This window comes from Strongylocentrotus purpuratus, unplaced genomic scaffold, assembly GCF_000002235.5.
Source record: "Strongylocentrotus purpuratus isolate Spur 01 unplaced genomic scaffold, Spur_5.0 spur5_scaffold_18, whole genome shotgun sequence".
NCBI lineage: Eukaryota > Metazoa > Echinodermata > Echinoidea > Camarodonta > Strongylocentrotidae > Strongylocentrotus > Strongylocentrotus purpuratus.
The window spans coordinates 10078087-10092971 of NW_022145603.1; the positions used below are offsets into that span (position 1 = coordinate 10078087).

The window sequence follows — 14885 nt, forward strand, 5'->3', positions numbered from 1 at the left end:
TGGTGATACATACTATCCTTAAGTTTGAAGTTTTTACATCTCCAGTGGTTCTTGAGATATGATAACAATCTCAATGTATGGAATTTCATAAGTTGACCTCTGTGACCCTTGACCTTTGACATACGTGCTCCAAAATCTAATCAGATCGTCTTCCTATGGTGATACATACTATCCTTAAGTTTGAAGTTTAAATCTCAAATGGTTCTTGAGATATCGCGCTAACAAACTCAATACAAGGAATTTCATAAGTTGACCTCTGTGACCTGTGACCTTTGACCTACGTACTCCAAAATCTAATCAGATCGTCTTCCTATGGTGATAAATACTATTCCCGAGTCTTAAGTTTAAATTTTAAATGGTTCTTGAGATATTGTGATAACGGTCAAACGGGACGGACGTACGGACGGACGTACGGACGGACGGACGGACGTACGGACGGACGGACGGACGGACGGACGGACGGACGGACGGACGGACGTACGGACGGACAACCCGAAAACATGATGCCTCCGGCACCACCTTCGGTGGCGGAGGCATAAAAATTGGAGATGTCCACGTCTATATCGTCCATATACTTTACAATCAACTAAGCCTACATGTAGTTGTCTTCATGACACGCATTACAGTATATTCTGCTAGTCTAACCAACCCATTATCTGCATGGCAAGCTGTTAAGAATTAACTTGAGCCATTTTGTCTTTTAATAGAATAACAATTACCAGAACCTCAAGAGAAAGGAGACAAGGAAAAAGAGAGAGAAACAGACAAAATGGAAACAAATTGAGAGAGAAAGAGAGGGAGAGACAGAGAGAGAGAGACAGAGAGATAGAGAGAGAGAGAGGTAGAGAGAGATATATATATATATATATATATATAGAGAGAGAGAGAGAGAGAGAGAGAAGACATTCTAATTGTGGAAACACAGCAGCTCACTGTAGCTGTCATTATCATAAGTGTAGGAATTTTCCAAAATCCTCCACCCTGAAAAAAAGAAACAAAAACAACAAAAACAAAACAACAAAAACAAAACAACAAAAACAACAAAAGTAACAAATGAATCAAAATCAAAATTAAAGAACTATATAAACTAAGGAAAACAGAAAGAAAAACAAACAGAAACCAAATCATAAGCTAAACCAAATTTCTATCAAGTACCACAAACACTTCTTACCGACAGACCAGCCTCCTCGCTGACGGCATGTTCATTGGATTCTGCCAGCCCACTAGGTGGCGCTCTTCACTTCTAGGTGTCTTGGTTGCGCTGTACATGCCAGGTGTGAACTGCTTGGGCCTCAGATGCATGGGGTGCGAAGGGGTCTTGAACAGCGAGTTGTTATTCCCATTCAGCGTGGAGTACCTTTCGGACAGAGGGGATCTGGAGATTCCAAAATATTGTTTTGTCGGTCAGAGACAATCTTTTCTGCACATGTATGTTTTTACAAATTTGTGTATACAGGACTTTTTTGAGGCCAGGCAAAGAAAAAACTTTTGTCAAGTTGGAAATATCTTTGAAAATATGTTATAGAATCACTGTGAAATTTACAAATTCCAATTTTCTATATGAAATATTATTTCAACACTTTCTACAGTTACATCCATCTCTACTTTTATGCATTTTGTGTAGCAGTCAATTTCTCGGTTGGTATTCTAGAGTATTTCATCTTGCGCCTTGAGCATTTGACTGTCAAGTGGATTTGGCGCCTTATAAATCATATGTATTATTATTATTAAATTCAGTGAAATGATTTTTATTGTCCCAAGAAAATGAAAGCAATGAAGCAGCTTTTTGTTCATAACTTCACATAAGTGGTTGCATAGTAAACATTGGTCGGTGCCTACAAAATACCCTTTAGTTCTAACTTTGAGATAAAATAGCTGGATCAAAATAGTTTATATAATAATAATGACCATGATGCTTTTGTAACAATGAAGGTGATGTTATTGGTGTTCATTAATCTCTCAAATGAAGTAAAAAAAGGACACCATTACCTCATTTCTCTCCATGCCTGTGAGTTCTGTTCACCTAGAACAGACAGGACACCATCTGGAGTTGACTCCAGGCTCTCCATAGAGGGCGCTGATCTTACTTGACCGTCCAGTGACACGGTCTGGGCCGGACTGTTCTCTTTGTCCAGTGTCCCTCGAATGGGACTGGCCACGTGGTCAAAATCAAGTTCCGGAGTTGCGCTTCTTGGTGGGCTGAGGTGGAGGTCCTTTGCGTTGTTGATATGGTGTAGCTTCTGAAGTGGAGTCTGGTGGCGGGCCTTGTGAGCAGGATTCACCATGTATTGCTTGCAGTAGGGCGACAACCAGCTACTGCGTGATGGTGGTCTTTGAGATCTGGTCGACACCCGTGGAGATGTCCTCTGCTGTTGCTTCGGTGACTTGGCAAGACTACGTCTAGCTTTGGTAGGGGTCCTACGCCGGCGTTCAGGTGATGCCGGATCCTGAAGAGGGTGGGAGAGTGGTGGCCCTTGGGGCTCTTCGCTACCAAAGACCTGGGCATGGAGGCGACCAAACAGCTTGCTTCTTCCAGCTGATCTTGGTGTCAGCGGTACTTGTCTGAGACCTTTGAAGACCACTCTGTCTTCTTCAACTGGAACCTTCCTAGGTGTACGTCTCCTACCCGAGTTTGAGGTATCCGTCATGGCACTCTCCTTTCTTGTTTGACCGCTTCCCAATGCAGTAAACCCAGATCTGGTACATCTCTCCTGTGCTTCACACCCATCATCCTGTTCCATCCTCTTCCTGGATGATGCCAGATCTTCCTTGGATGCAGCATTCCACCCAGAACCACCCTTCATCGCTTTCCCTGAAGCTGACCCTCCCTCTGACAGCTCTCTGCCCTTGGAGCTGGTACGATGCCTTGCGGGTCGTGCGGCTCCTGGTCCCTTCTGCGTCAGCCGGTGGCTGTGTCTTGCGTCCTGGCGATGTTGACCTCGGGAGGTCGCAACTGAACTTCCTTGACCCAGAAGCTCATTGTCTCTCTGGTTTTGAGGGGTGAAGATGTTGATCACTCGCTGGAAGAAGCTGCTGGTCGCGGCTGTGAAATAGCAAGACAAAATCTTATGACATATGTACCTATTTTTGTGTGTATCAAATCTTATTCAAGAGATCTTTCTAAAGGTATGAAGTATTTTCATTCATCTATCTATGTTCATGTATGTACATGTAGATGGGTCAAGGGGGGGGGGGGCATTTCACAAAACTTGTCATCAGTGACAAATGACAGTTTTGTTATAAGCTACTGAAATCCTTGCTTATGATTAGTTATCAGCAGATTTGTCACTGATTTTTGTAATTTGTCATTGACAAAAGGCTTTGTGAAAAGCTCCCCTGGCCTAGTGGATACATGGTTCCTAGTTCGTGTCACAGCACAGCACTCATATCCTTTGGGAAGACATTAATCTACATTTGTCAGAAAATTGCCACTCTCCACCTAGATTAAGTAAATGGGTACCTGGTAGGAAAATTCCTTAAATGCTCAAGCCTTATCGTGGAGGATCAGCAACAGTCGGGGTTATACTGTGGTACTGTCTATTAAGCGCAGTAGAGTATATTCATATAGTAGCTGCGCTATATAAATGGACATATTACTATTATTTGTATGTGCATTATACACGGTTTGTGTTTCTCTTCTTCAATGTTTCCACTATTATTGTATAAGGAATATTTTGCAACGACAATACTATGGTATGGGCAATTAAATTGTTATTTCTTATTTTGTACATTTATTAAAAGGAATACTTGCATGGCCTTGATTAGGGCCACTTCCCAAGAATTATGGAATGACATTTACAGAGAATTTTCAATTCAGAAGAATCTAGATGGAACTTCGACTGCGTGCAGTCGAAAATGATGCCTCCGCCAAAGAGCGATTTCACAAACAAAAACAGAAGCTATTTTTCAAATTCAAGTTTAATAGTAATCCATTAAGAGGTTCTCAGAATATCGTGATTACAAGCTATTTTTTCATATACATGTATGGCCCTTTAATCTTTGACCACATGACCCTAAAATCTAATCAGTTCATTGGCTTTGCAAGATACATGCATGTCTTGAGTTTGATGGTAATTCGTCCATCGGTTCTAATGATGTGATCACCAGGTATTTATGCATAAATAATGAGCCCTGTGACCTTTGACCTCGTGACCCCAAAATCTAATCAATTCATTGGCTCTGCAAGATACTTATATCATATTTGCCAACATTTGAAATTCAGAAAACGGAATGCACATCACAAATCCTACCATACGCTGCAACTGCACTGTGCACTGCGCGTGAAATACGTATCTCGCATATACGGCCGGAGTCATGCGGTGATCATGAGCGATAGTGCTAGCGCGACGCGTGCACGCTGTGCTGTGCCCACATAGAGCTATATACTAATAGCTCTATGGGTGCCTATGACCGAGGGATTGTGCATGGTACTCTATGGGCACTCTACGCACATGAGGGCTCATTATTACACGCGGTAAATAGAGATCAGCGTGGCGCGCAACAAGCATGCTGCACGCATCTTGCGCAATACAATCCTTCCAGGACTCATCAGATCGAAACTATGGAAAGCCAACTGGTATTTATACTACATATAATTCCCCCAAATCGGAACGTTCCGTTTTTCATGGCTCTAAAAACTTAAAAAACGTAACAGTTCCGTTAGAAACGGAACGGTTGGCAAGTCTGATATATGACCCAAGTTTGGCAGGAATCCATCAATCGGTTCTTGAGATAACAAGCTGTTTTTGCATACATAATGAGCACTGTGACCTTTGACCTCATGACCCCAAAATCTAATCAATTCATCGGCTCAGCAAGATACATACATGACCCAAGTTTGGCAGGAATCCATATATTGGTTCTTGAGATAACGCGATCACGAGTTATTTTAGCATACATACTGTAATGAGCACTGTGACCTTTGACTTTGTAACCCCAAAATATAATCAATTCATCGGCTCTGCAAGATACATACATGTACATGACCTAAGTTTGGCAGGAATCCATCAATCGGTTCTTGAGATAACGCGATCACGAGAACGGGACGTACGGACGAACAACTCGAAAACATAATGCCTCCGGCTACTTCGTAACGGATGCATAAAAAAGAATATTACATTTTTATAATAATCTACAAATTAATGAGGTAATATCACAAGAGTTGAATTTCCTATCAACCATTTGACAAATTTATAAAATGTCGAAATTTATATAGCTCTGTAAAAGAATGATACTAAATATATCATCATTCCATAAGTGTTTCATAAATTTGATGAATGTTTGAAGTACCTTGTATAAGTTATTATATATTATATCATTAATTTGTAGATTTCTTTTTAAATGTCTGGAATATTCTTCATTCATAACAACAAATTCTCTAGAACTGTCTTTCTATAATACTTGGAATCAACCTTAGCCACTTTTAAATTTTGATCTTAAAGGGATCGTTTAACAATGTTAAATCTGAGATGCTCGGCTCTACCAGGGAGGTGAAAGAAAAGGAGGCGAAACTCTTGTAATTTATTCAAACGCATTCTTGAGTTCTAAAGCGTAACAATGGGATGTGTAACATTCTACTTGGCTTTGAAGTTCCATGCTCCGAACCGCGCTTCCACTGCGGGGACTTTCGGAAGCCAGGCACCAGTTTTACTTTTATTACAAAATATTAAATTACCAGCAAAATTTCAGTGTAAATCAAAAACTTTATATGGGAATTTTATTGGGAATAGTACATCAAACAAATCTTCAAATTTATAACTCCGTCCTTCCTTTAATTTGTGTGCCAGAGTTGGTAAAATAAAAATTACATCCTGTCAAAAATTCAATATTTTAGGATGATGCGCTAATTTGTGCATGCTTTAATGTCCCGTTATTTGATCCATGATTTACAATCTTCAATAACATTAAGTTTGCTAATGCGTGTTTTCGCGTGTTTTTTGTATTTTTCAAGTTTAAAAAAGGATAAAATTACACAAGTTTGTGTTCGCTTGTTTTACTTGTACACATTCAACAATGGATGAGAAATCATTGGAAGGGACAGCGAACAGTTGCTGTGATACCATTTTCTGATGTAGGAATTCTAAATCCTGAAATTTCATAATAATAATAATAATAAAAACGTTACTTATAAAGCGCTTACCACCGAAGTCTCTAAGCGCTATACACACAAAATAGACTGATATACAATTACATCTTATACAAAACTAAAAATGCAAATAAACCTACAAATAACAATACATATGGAATACACATCAAAGTGAACATAGATAATTAATCATCGAACGCAATTTTGAATAAATGTGTCTTGAGACTAGTTTTGAATAGGTTAACGGTTTGACAGTTTTTTACATTTAAAGGTAATTTGTTCCAAAGTTCAGCAGAAGCTTTGCGAAAGGAGCGATTACCATAAGAGAGAGTTGACACAGAAGTAGATACGAGGTTTAATTGTGAAGATGACCGTAAATTGCGTGAGGGTTTGTATTCCTCGATTAATTCTTGCAGATAAATTGGTGCCAATTCATGAATGCATTTATAAGTTAAAACTAAGATTTTGTACATGATGCGGTACGTCACCGGCAACCAATGCAATTCGCGAAGTACTGGGGTGATGTGTTCACAAGAACGTGTGCGTGTTACAAGCCTGGCAGCAGAGTTTTGGATTCTCTGGAGTTTTGCAATGTGCGACTCCGGAAGGCCATAAAGAAGGCTGTTGCATTGATCAAGACGGCATGTAATAAATGCATGTATAAGCGTTTCGGTAGATTTTTTATCATGCGCTCTTTTATCTCACCACCTGGTCAACAGTTGCAGATTAGCGCATAACTTTTCGGCGGCTTGGAGCATGGGGTCAATGAGAGCGGTTTGATTCCAGTCCTTCTCTATCACGTCCCTGGCTCTACGTGTTATCAGTGTCTGTGATATGGTGTTATGTTGAAGCCCTGAAAAAATTGCGCTTCAAAATGATCAAGAAGTGCCTGAAAAAAGGAAAAACTTTTGAGTGACTGGTTTTACCAGATTCGTTTTCCCCAATAGACTGTAGTGTTATGAAAACCGTTTGGCAAACGCAAAATTTGGTTTCGATTTCCAATCATAAATATCTTGATAAACAGGCAGGGGATCGGCTTGTAAAAGTCATGGGGTTCCTTACTGACCTAAAGGTTTACAATTATCATTGCAGCATGAGCTAAATCCAGGATTTTGTTTCAACATCTGAGACAAAGTTACCGTTGGGAATGGGAACGTTGTGAGCTTACCTGGTTTTGGTTTTTCTTCTAATCTGATACGCTTGCTATTCTGCGATACCTCTCCAAACGTTTTCTCTGCCTGGTGACGTCTCTTCTTCCCTGCAACAATAATAATAACAACAACAAAACATTGCAGGGCCCCGTCTAATATAGTATTGTGATTGATTCAAGCAATCGCAAGGTCTCAAATCAATTGCAAGTTTGCAGTCTCCCATATCTTTTGTACACAGTCGTTATTGATATTAACTCTGTATAAGAAGGGACCCAGTTGTAATGAAAGTCGCACTATCTTCGTAGACGCCCGCATACATTAACCATTTGCAAGCCTCACATGTAGGTGACTAAAGTGTGCGATGCAAGCAACGAACTGTAGTTTTTATAAAGAGGAGTATGTCAAAAATAACAGACAAGACATACAAAATAAATATATGCAGTAGGTTTGCGGGTGCACCATGTGAGAGAGAGAGAGAGAGAGAGAGGGTTGAGGAGTCCTGAAAAAATAAATAGTTATGTTGACCTTTACCCCCCAAAAGACCAAAGAAAAATTGTAAAAGTGCCTGGTTTTAAAGCACTACGCCATTTAAAAGTGCTATGTCCAGAAATGGACAGGATCACATCGCCCTTCATTACTACTTGGAAAATATCTGTATCACTCAAATGCATTCCTGGGAAAATTTATTAAACACAGGATCACATCTCCTTCAAGAAGAGGGGTGGAGGGTGGGGGGGGGGGGGGGTAATTGTCTTTGGGGAGTATGTTGTCCAGGAACTCATTGACTGGAGATGATTGTCTAAAGAGTGATGGTTCAGATACAGGGGCCCCGTTTCATAATTTTTTTTTATCTATAACAAATGCAAAATTTCTTTGACAAATTTGCTCTAAGCCAATCACATGCTTTGATTTCAGTAGCTTATAACAGTAGCTTGTAACTTGTTATTGATATAAAGTTTGCTCTCAGCCAATCAGATGCCTTGATTTCAGTAGCTTTTAACAGTAGCTTGTAACTTGTTATTGATATAAAGTTTTATGAAACAGGGACCTGGGTCTACAACTAAATACCTGAGTGTACAGGGTCCTCCTCTTCGGCCACTATAGCTTGGAGTGTCTCTATCTCCCATTTCTCTACGTTCATCTTCCATACAGCTGGTATGAGGATTTCATGCAACACCCTGTAGTCAAAAGAATAAAAAGCAATGGCAAACACTTTGTAATTGATTCTTCAAAAAATGTATTGTGGATCCAGGTGGTTCATTTATTTGACTTTCAATCATAGAGTTGAGGATTCAAATCCTAGCCCGGTACTAACGTCCTTTGCAAAGACATTGATCCCATTATGCCCCTCCCCATCCAGGTGTAGATGAGTAGATGATATGCTAGAGCGCTACTTGTTCGCCAGCTATGACCAAGGTAATAATGTCAGAGCTCCAGTAGAGACACTGCGTGACGTACATTAGCGCTATATAGGAAGCCACCATTATACTATTATCAATTTATAAGACGGCCAGTAGTATAACAGTTCAAATGTGAGATGGTCTTTGCCATAATAGAAACAAAGATTGAAGGATGAATGGAGTCAAATAAACAATGAGGGTGAGGAAAAGAGGGATGAGTGAGAGTGAGAGAGGAGGAGGAGGAGAGAGAGAGTTCACAGTCTGAACAAAGCCAGTTTTCAACAATACTTACCAATAAGGTATAAGAGCACTGTTAAAAATTACAGACATGTATCAGGCTTTGGATGAAGATTTTTATAATAGACTCAATTGTACATAGTCTGAACAACGCTTGCTTTCAACACTATTTACCAATAAGGTATAAGAGCACTGTTCACACTCACATATCAGGCTTTGGGTGCAGCAGGGGAGGTAATATCTTGGTGAGATCGGTGTTTGCAAGAATGACATGTTGATGGATGTCAATCAGAGAGAGGCCGACTCGGAATATGGTGGTCACCCCTGGAGAGAGAGAGAGAGAGAAAGAGAAAGAGAGTGAGAGAGAGAGAGTTAGAGAGAGAGAGAAAGAGAGTTAAAGACAGAGAGAGAGAGAAAGAGAGACTCAAAACATACATAACATACACATTAACTTAAAGGGAGAGAGTCTCAACAGTTTCCATATGCAGAAGGGCATTATTCACTGAACACCAGGCTTGGTGGGAATACCAATAACGGGCATCCAAGTCTTCACACAGCAAACAATTTTATTTGATTGATTGCAACTTTCATAAATTAATAACTCTCCTGTTTTTCATCTGAAATTGCTCAAACTTTCGTAATTCATTTCTCTCATTTTTCTGATTTTATCAAAACCAACTTCCCATTTACTTCACTGACATTCCAAATCATTCTGCCCTTTGTATACGGGACATGTCTTTTTGTGCCAGCAAATCCCGCTAATGCCTCAGTCACACCTTTGCGTATTTGGCTTGCGTATTGTTGCGTTTTTATGGCAAGCCGTTTTAACATTTATTTCTATTTCTTGATATCAAAAAATGAAATCTTGGAATCAGGAAATCGAATTCATGATATCAAGAATTACCATTGCTTTACAACAGAAAATTATTTCTTGATATCAAGAAATAGGAATACACAGCTTGCCATAAATACGCAAAGATGTGACTGAGGCATAAGGTCCCTAACCATATAGCTTATAGTAGATTATTTACCGTCCAGGAGGATAAGATCCCAGATCGCTAGTATTGTATCCCAGCATGGTAGGGATGTATAGAGACACATAAACCAGGGCGTGACGTACATCAGAGGTTGAACACCAAGAGAATCCTACAGAAAAACAAGAAAAGGGGGTAGAAATTGTGAGGATGTTTGAAGAGTGATATCTGAATTATGATTATAACAAAAACCTCCTGTTTTCATTTAAGAATATCACAATGAAAAAGTAGAAGTGATTTGTGGAGACACATTAACCAGGGAGTGACATACATCAGGGGTTGAACACTTAAAGAGAATTCTATAGAAAGAGTAAGAAAACAACACCTAAAAAAGGAATACAAAAATTTGAGGATTTTTAAAGAGTACCTGAATTAATATCATGATTATAACCTAAGACCTCATGTTGTTATTGAAGAATATCACTTACAAAAATTACAAGTCTTTTCATCCCTCATAAAAATATGATCATGTTCATTAAAATCGATGAAGAGCAATACACATAACAGTTAAATCCACTCAATATTTCTTATATATCTGTGACATCGTAGTAAGATTTTTTTTTTCTTTACTACTGCCTGTGCTTGCCTTACAAAGTTCAATTTTAATGCTATCAGCCCATTACTTGGGCTTGGGCTTGGATAAAGTTGCTCATTTTGAGGAGTGCAAAGTTATTCGCTTGGGCTATGCGATGGAGACAAACAAACAGAATAGCTGACAAACATGCAGAATGAGGAGACAGAGAGGGATAGAGATAGACTATTCAGAATAGCTAACAAACGTATATGCATGTAGAGTAACACACAGATTTCTGACGTTAAAACTTACAAAATGTTTGGCCACTCTTGGAAAGCGCTGACCAAGCAGTTTCTGAAATAGAGAAGCATGGCTCTGGATTCTAAAAGAAAAAAATAAACATATTATTCATTCATGTTTTTTTTATAATCAAGTTTACAATTACATGTAGGAGTAAGTTTTTACTACTTGGAAAAAGAGAAAGGAACATGAAACATTTTTCAGGTTGTTCATACGTATCATTTGTGCAGCATGACAACCGCAATGTGCATGATTTTCCCAAATTTAGAATTGTAATTCATTTATTTTATATAATTACACTTTTGAAAGGCTGGACCACTTGCAAAATATCCTTTTTGTTTAATGCTATATTTATTCACTGATTTATATACGACCTGTACTGTAGTGAATCAATACTTTCACAATTAAAGAAAAGACTAACAAGCATTTCTTGGTCTGGTTCTCTTATGTGATCAGTTTTTCATCTAAAATATATTGAATTGGGTTATTCATTTGTCATTAAGTCTATAAATAAATTAATTGCTTGTTTGGTTTGTTTTACTTGACTGCTAAGAAAACATGTGTATGCTTTTACATGTAAATGCGCGACAGCTTAAAGTACTCTCTGAGGGACTTTGTAATGCGGATTAAGGCCTTACCAAAGGGCACTAGCGCATTAACTTGATTTCAAACCCGGGTCCTCCCGGTTACGAGACCACTGCTCCATCACTCAGCCACCTCTTAATTCCATATAAGAATATCAAAACATTCTTCTCTAAATATGAGGAAGCATTTCTTTAGCAGCAGAATTGTGGATTTGTGGAACAGTCTTCCTGAAAACATTATGTCAGCAACTTCTGTAAACGGTTTTGAGAATATACTAGACAAATACTGGTCTAAAAACGTTTCCCAGTTATCAAATTATTTAATATGAAAAGACAAGAATAATTTATAACCTCTGAAGAAGACATCAACGATCGATAACAGGTATAGTCCTATAGCATTGCTGGATTAAACTAAAGTAAAGTAAAGTTAAGCTATTAACCTTTTGAGATTCATATCGAAGTAGCCGGCAAGGAACTTGGGTTTCTCAAAGAGCGCCACCATGGCCCAGAAACATCTTCTTCCTCCTTCATCACCATCAAGAGCATGCCTACCAAATAGGACATTCCTGATTGGCAGAAAATATGTAAAAGAAAAGAAAATATATTAATCACACAATACATGCATTAGTCCAGCATTGTAATACCAGGAATTTACTGATAGTATTTAAAGGGAGTATATCCCTTTTGTAGCCCAAATCGAATTCTGTAGAACGTTGAAGGAATTTATGAATATGTCATGTATGTCCTATCTGTGAAATTTAAGCGTTAGCGGTGTCCTAGTAATCAAATTATGCAAGGAAACCTGTTTACTTTCTAGACTTCACTGTCAGACACTTTCTTTGGTAATAACATACCTAAAATGAGCTGTAACAGGTACACGATTATTTTTCTACATCAATAACCCAATTCTGGTAATGGCCAAAATTAAACTGATTGAATCTTTGTGCAGAAATATGATACACGTATTTCAATTTTAATTCAGTTACAATTTCATTTATCTTTCATCCATACACATGATACAAAGGTCATAAATACACAAATTGGCGAAATCATACATGTAGATGGAAGGATACCTTCAAAAAGAACAAGGATTGTCAAGCAGAAAGCACCTGAACATATCATTTGACAAAGGGGATACAAATCGTTTACTATTTAAATAATATAAAATGATCACTTGGGGGGTGTTACACAGGACTAAGATCGACATTAAGTTGTACTTAACCATGGCAGGCAGTTTATGCCACTGTTTGCTCTCACCATTGGTCTCTCAAATATGATCTTTAGATAATATTTTCCTTTATTAATGAATTATCAAAAAATTTAAATTCTGTAGATTTGTGACCATGATTTGTATGTCCCTTGTGAGACCAATGCCAGTAAATGGTGAGAGCAAAGTGGCATGAACGGCCTGCCATAGTTAAGTCTAACATAAAGTCGATCTTAGTCTTTGTGAAACATCCCCCTGGTTACATAAAGGCATACCTTGGCAATATCCCACTGATGGGTTGTACAGTGCATAGACACTAAGAAGCCGGAAGAGAGATGCACGCCCCTCCTTCGCCTCCGGTTTGGATCCCATGAAGAGACGATGAGTGGGGAATGTACGCTCTGTGTGCAAAAACAGAAGCATGGAGTGAGGGGAAGTGAGTGGGGGAGAGAAGGAGAGAAGGAGTAGGAGGGAGGGAGGGATGAAAGTAAGATTGAGAGAGAGAGAGACAGACGGACAGATAGACAGTGAGGGGAGAAATGACAAGTGGAGAGAGAAGTAAGATGTAGACATGAGAAGTATTATTTTAGACTATAAATTGACACTAACCAAAATAATAGATCTTCTGTTTGGAGCCACTTTAACCATGTGCTAATATCATTCACATTGACAAGGGAACCTGCAACCAGGGTAATCAATTATGTAAATGAATTAATACTTGCAACTTGCAAAACATCTTTAATAGCCCTCCAACACCATCCCTTGGAAGCCACTAGTGCATTCCACTCAATTTGGCCCTAATGCCTCAGTCACACCCTTGCGTATTTGCTTTGCGTATTGCTGTGTATTTCTGGCAAGCCGTTTTAACATTTATTCCTATTTCTTGATATCAAGAAATGATTTTCTGTTGTAAGCAAGAATTCATTTTTTGATATCAAGCAAAAGGAATAAATGTTAAAACGGCTTGCCATAAATACGCAAGCCAAATACGCAAAGGTGTAACTGAGGCATAAGGCTAAGCAAATCCTGGCAGGAAGGCAGAAGGAATTCACCTAGATCGACGACAATCTGTCTGAGGATCTGCGGGGGGATGAGATGCTTCATCTTGGCCGGGTGATGTCTCTCCTTCTCCTCCTCCCTTAGTCTACCAGTATCCTCCTCATCCTCACCGTCCAGTACCTGGTGGTGGGGGTGGAAGCAGTACTCACTGATGCCAAGCTCAACCATCTGGGAACGCACAGCCCGTACGCACTCCTGTAGGGGTCAAAGGTTAGATATGACGGTTTGAGTGTTTGTTTTGCCCGACTACTAAGAAAGTTTTAAAAAAGCAACTTAAAGAGGAACAAACTTAACCCGGTATTCTTTGGATACCGAGTATTGAAGAAATAAAGAATAACGTAAAACCCTAAATCCTTTACACATTCTGTGTGGGTCAAAGGTCAGATATGACAGTGTGATGGTTTCTTTTGCCTGACTACCAAGAAAGTGTACCTCAACTAAAATAGCAAATAGTTTACCCTGCATTCTTTGGATATGTGGAGTATTAAGGAAATAAAGAATAACATAAAACCCTGAGCATCAAATCTAACTCAAACTTTGTTCTGTGCTGGCCATGTTCTCAACAAAAGAAGATTCTTTTCTTTACAGTGGTTAGTATGAGTTGACAACATTTTGGAGATTATGGGGATAAACTCCTTGACCCACAATATTCCCCCCCCCCAAAAAAAAAAACATTGGTGATTGGTTCATACAGTATGTACATCACACAGGCACATTGCTTGGCAGTGGTACATGACTACATGTATATTGAAACGGATCTTCTTAAATACCATAAGGTGTTCAGGGAATAATTTTCCTCAAAATTTTTGATTAGCAATTTCAGCCGATGGATAAATATTTCAAATGCAATTCTGTACATTTCTATGGAAGAAAACTGCTACACAAAAGATATTTTGTATAGCAGTCATGCAAAAATGCATAGCAAATTGCGATGCGATACCAGGAAAATTATTCCCTGGGTGTTATTATGTTGTTGTAGCTATAACCAAAGGCAAAGAGTAAGATGCATGTGCCAGATAATCAAATGTCCCACCTGTGATCCCCAAAGCTAATGTCAAAAACATGTAAGTGCACATGAACAGATCAACAATAATAATAGAGGCTACTACTCAAGCCTGTCTCCGCCGAAAACTAATAATTGCTCTGTTTCCTTTCAATGGTTCAAATTCATACAAAATACAGGGGCCACTCTGTTGTTTAGTGCCCCCCGCCCCCGATCTCACCCTAAACTCCCTATACCTGGCTGGTTTACTAAGCTTGTTTGATATTCCAAAGCTTTCTTATGGTTGACTAGTGCTGTACACATTTTAGAGC

At 39.0% G+C, this 14885-nt stretch overlaps 1 protein-coding gene across 1 annotated transcript in view; it reads right to left on the minus strand.

The window, feature by feature from the left end:
• The window catches only part of LOC115925410, a 27721-nt gene extending 14854 nt beyond the window's left edge, over nt 1-12867 (minus strand). Inside the window, exons 1-9 of the mRNA XM_030989178.1 lie at nt 12788-12867; nt 11746-11871; nt 10734-10803; nt 9905-10019; nt 9080-9197; nt 8305-8414; nt 7254-7343; nt 1990-3043; nt 1172-1375 (exon numbers count right to left, since the gene is read on the minus strand). Coding sequence (XP_030845038.1) covers nt 1172-1375; nt 1990-3043; nt 7254-7343; nt 8305-8414; nt 9080-9197; nt 9905-10019; nt 10734-10803; nt 11746-11807 — 1823 coding nt within the window. The 5' untranslated portion in view covers nt 11808-11871; nt 12788-12867. The remainder of the gene's footprint in view (nt 1-1171; nt 1376-1989; nt 3044-7253; nt 7344-8304; nt 8415-9079; nt 9198-9904; nt 10020-10733; nt 10804-11745; nt 11872-12787) is intronic.
• Nucleotides 12868-14885: the final 2018 nt, after the last annotated feature.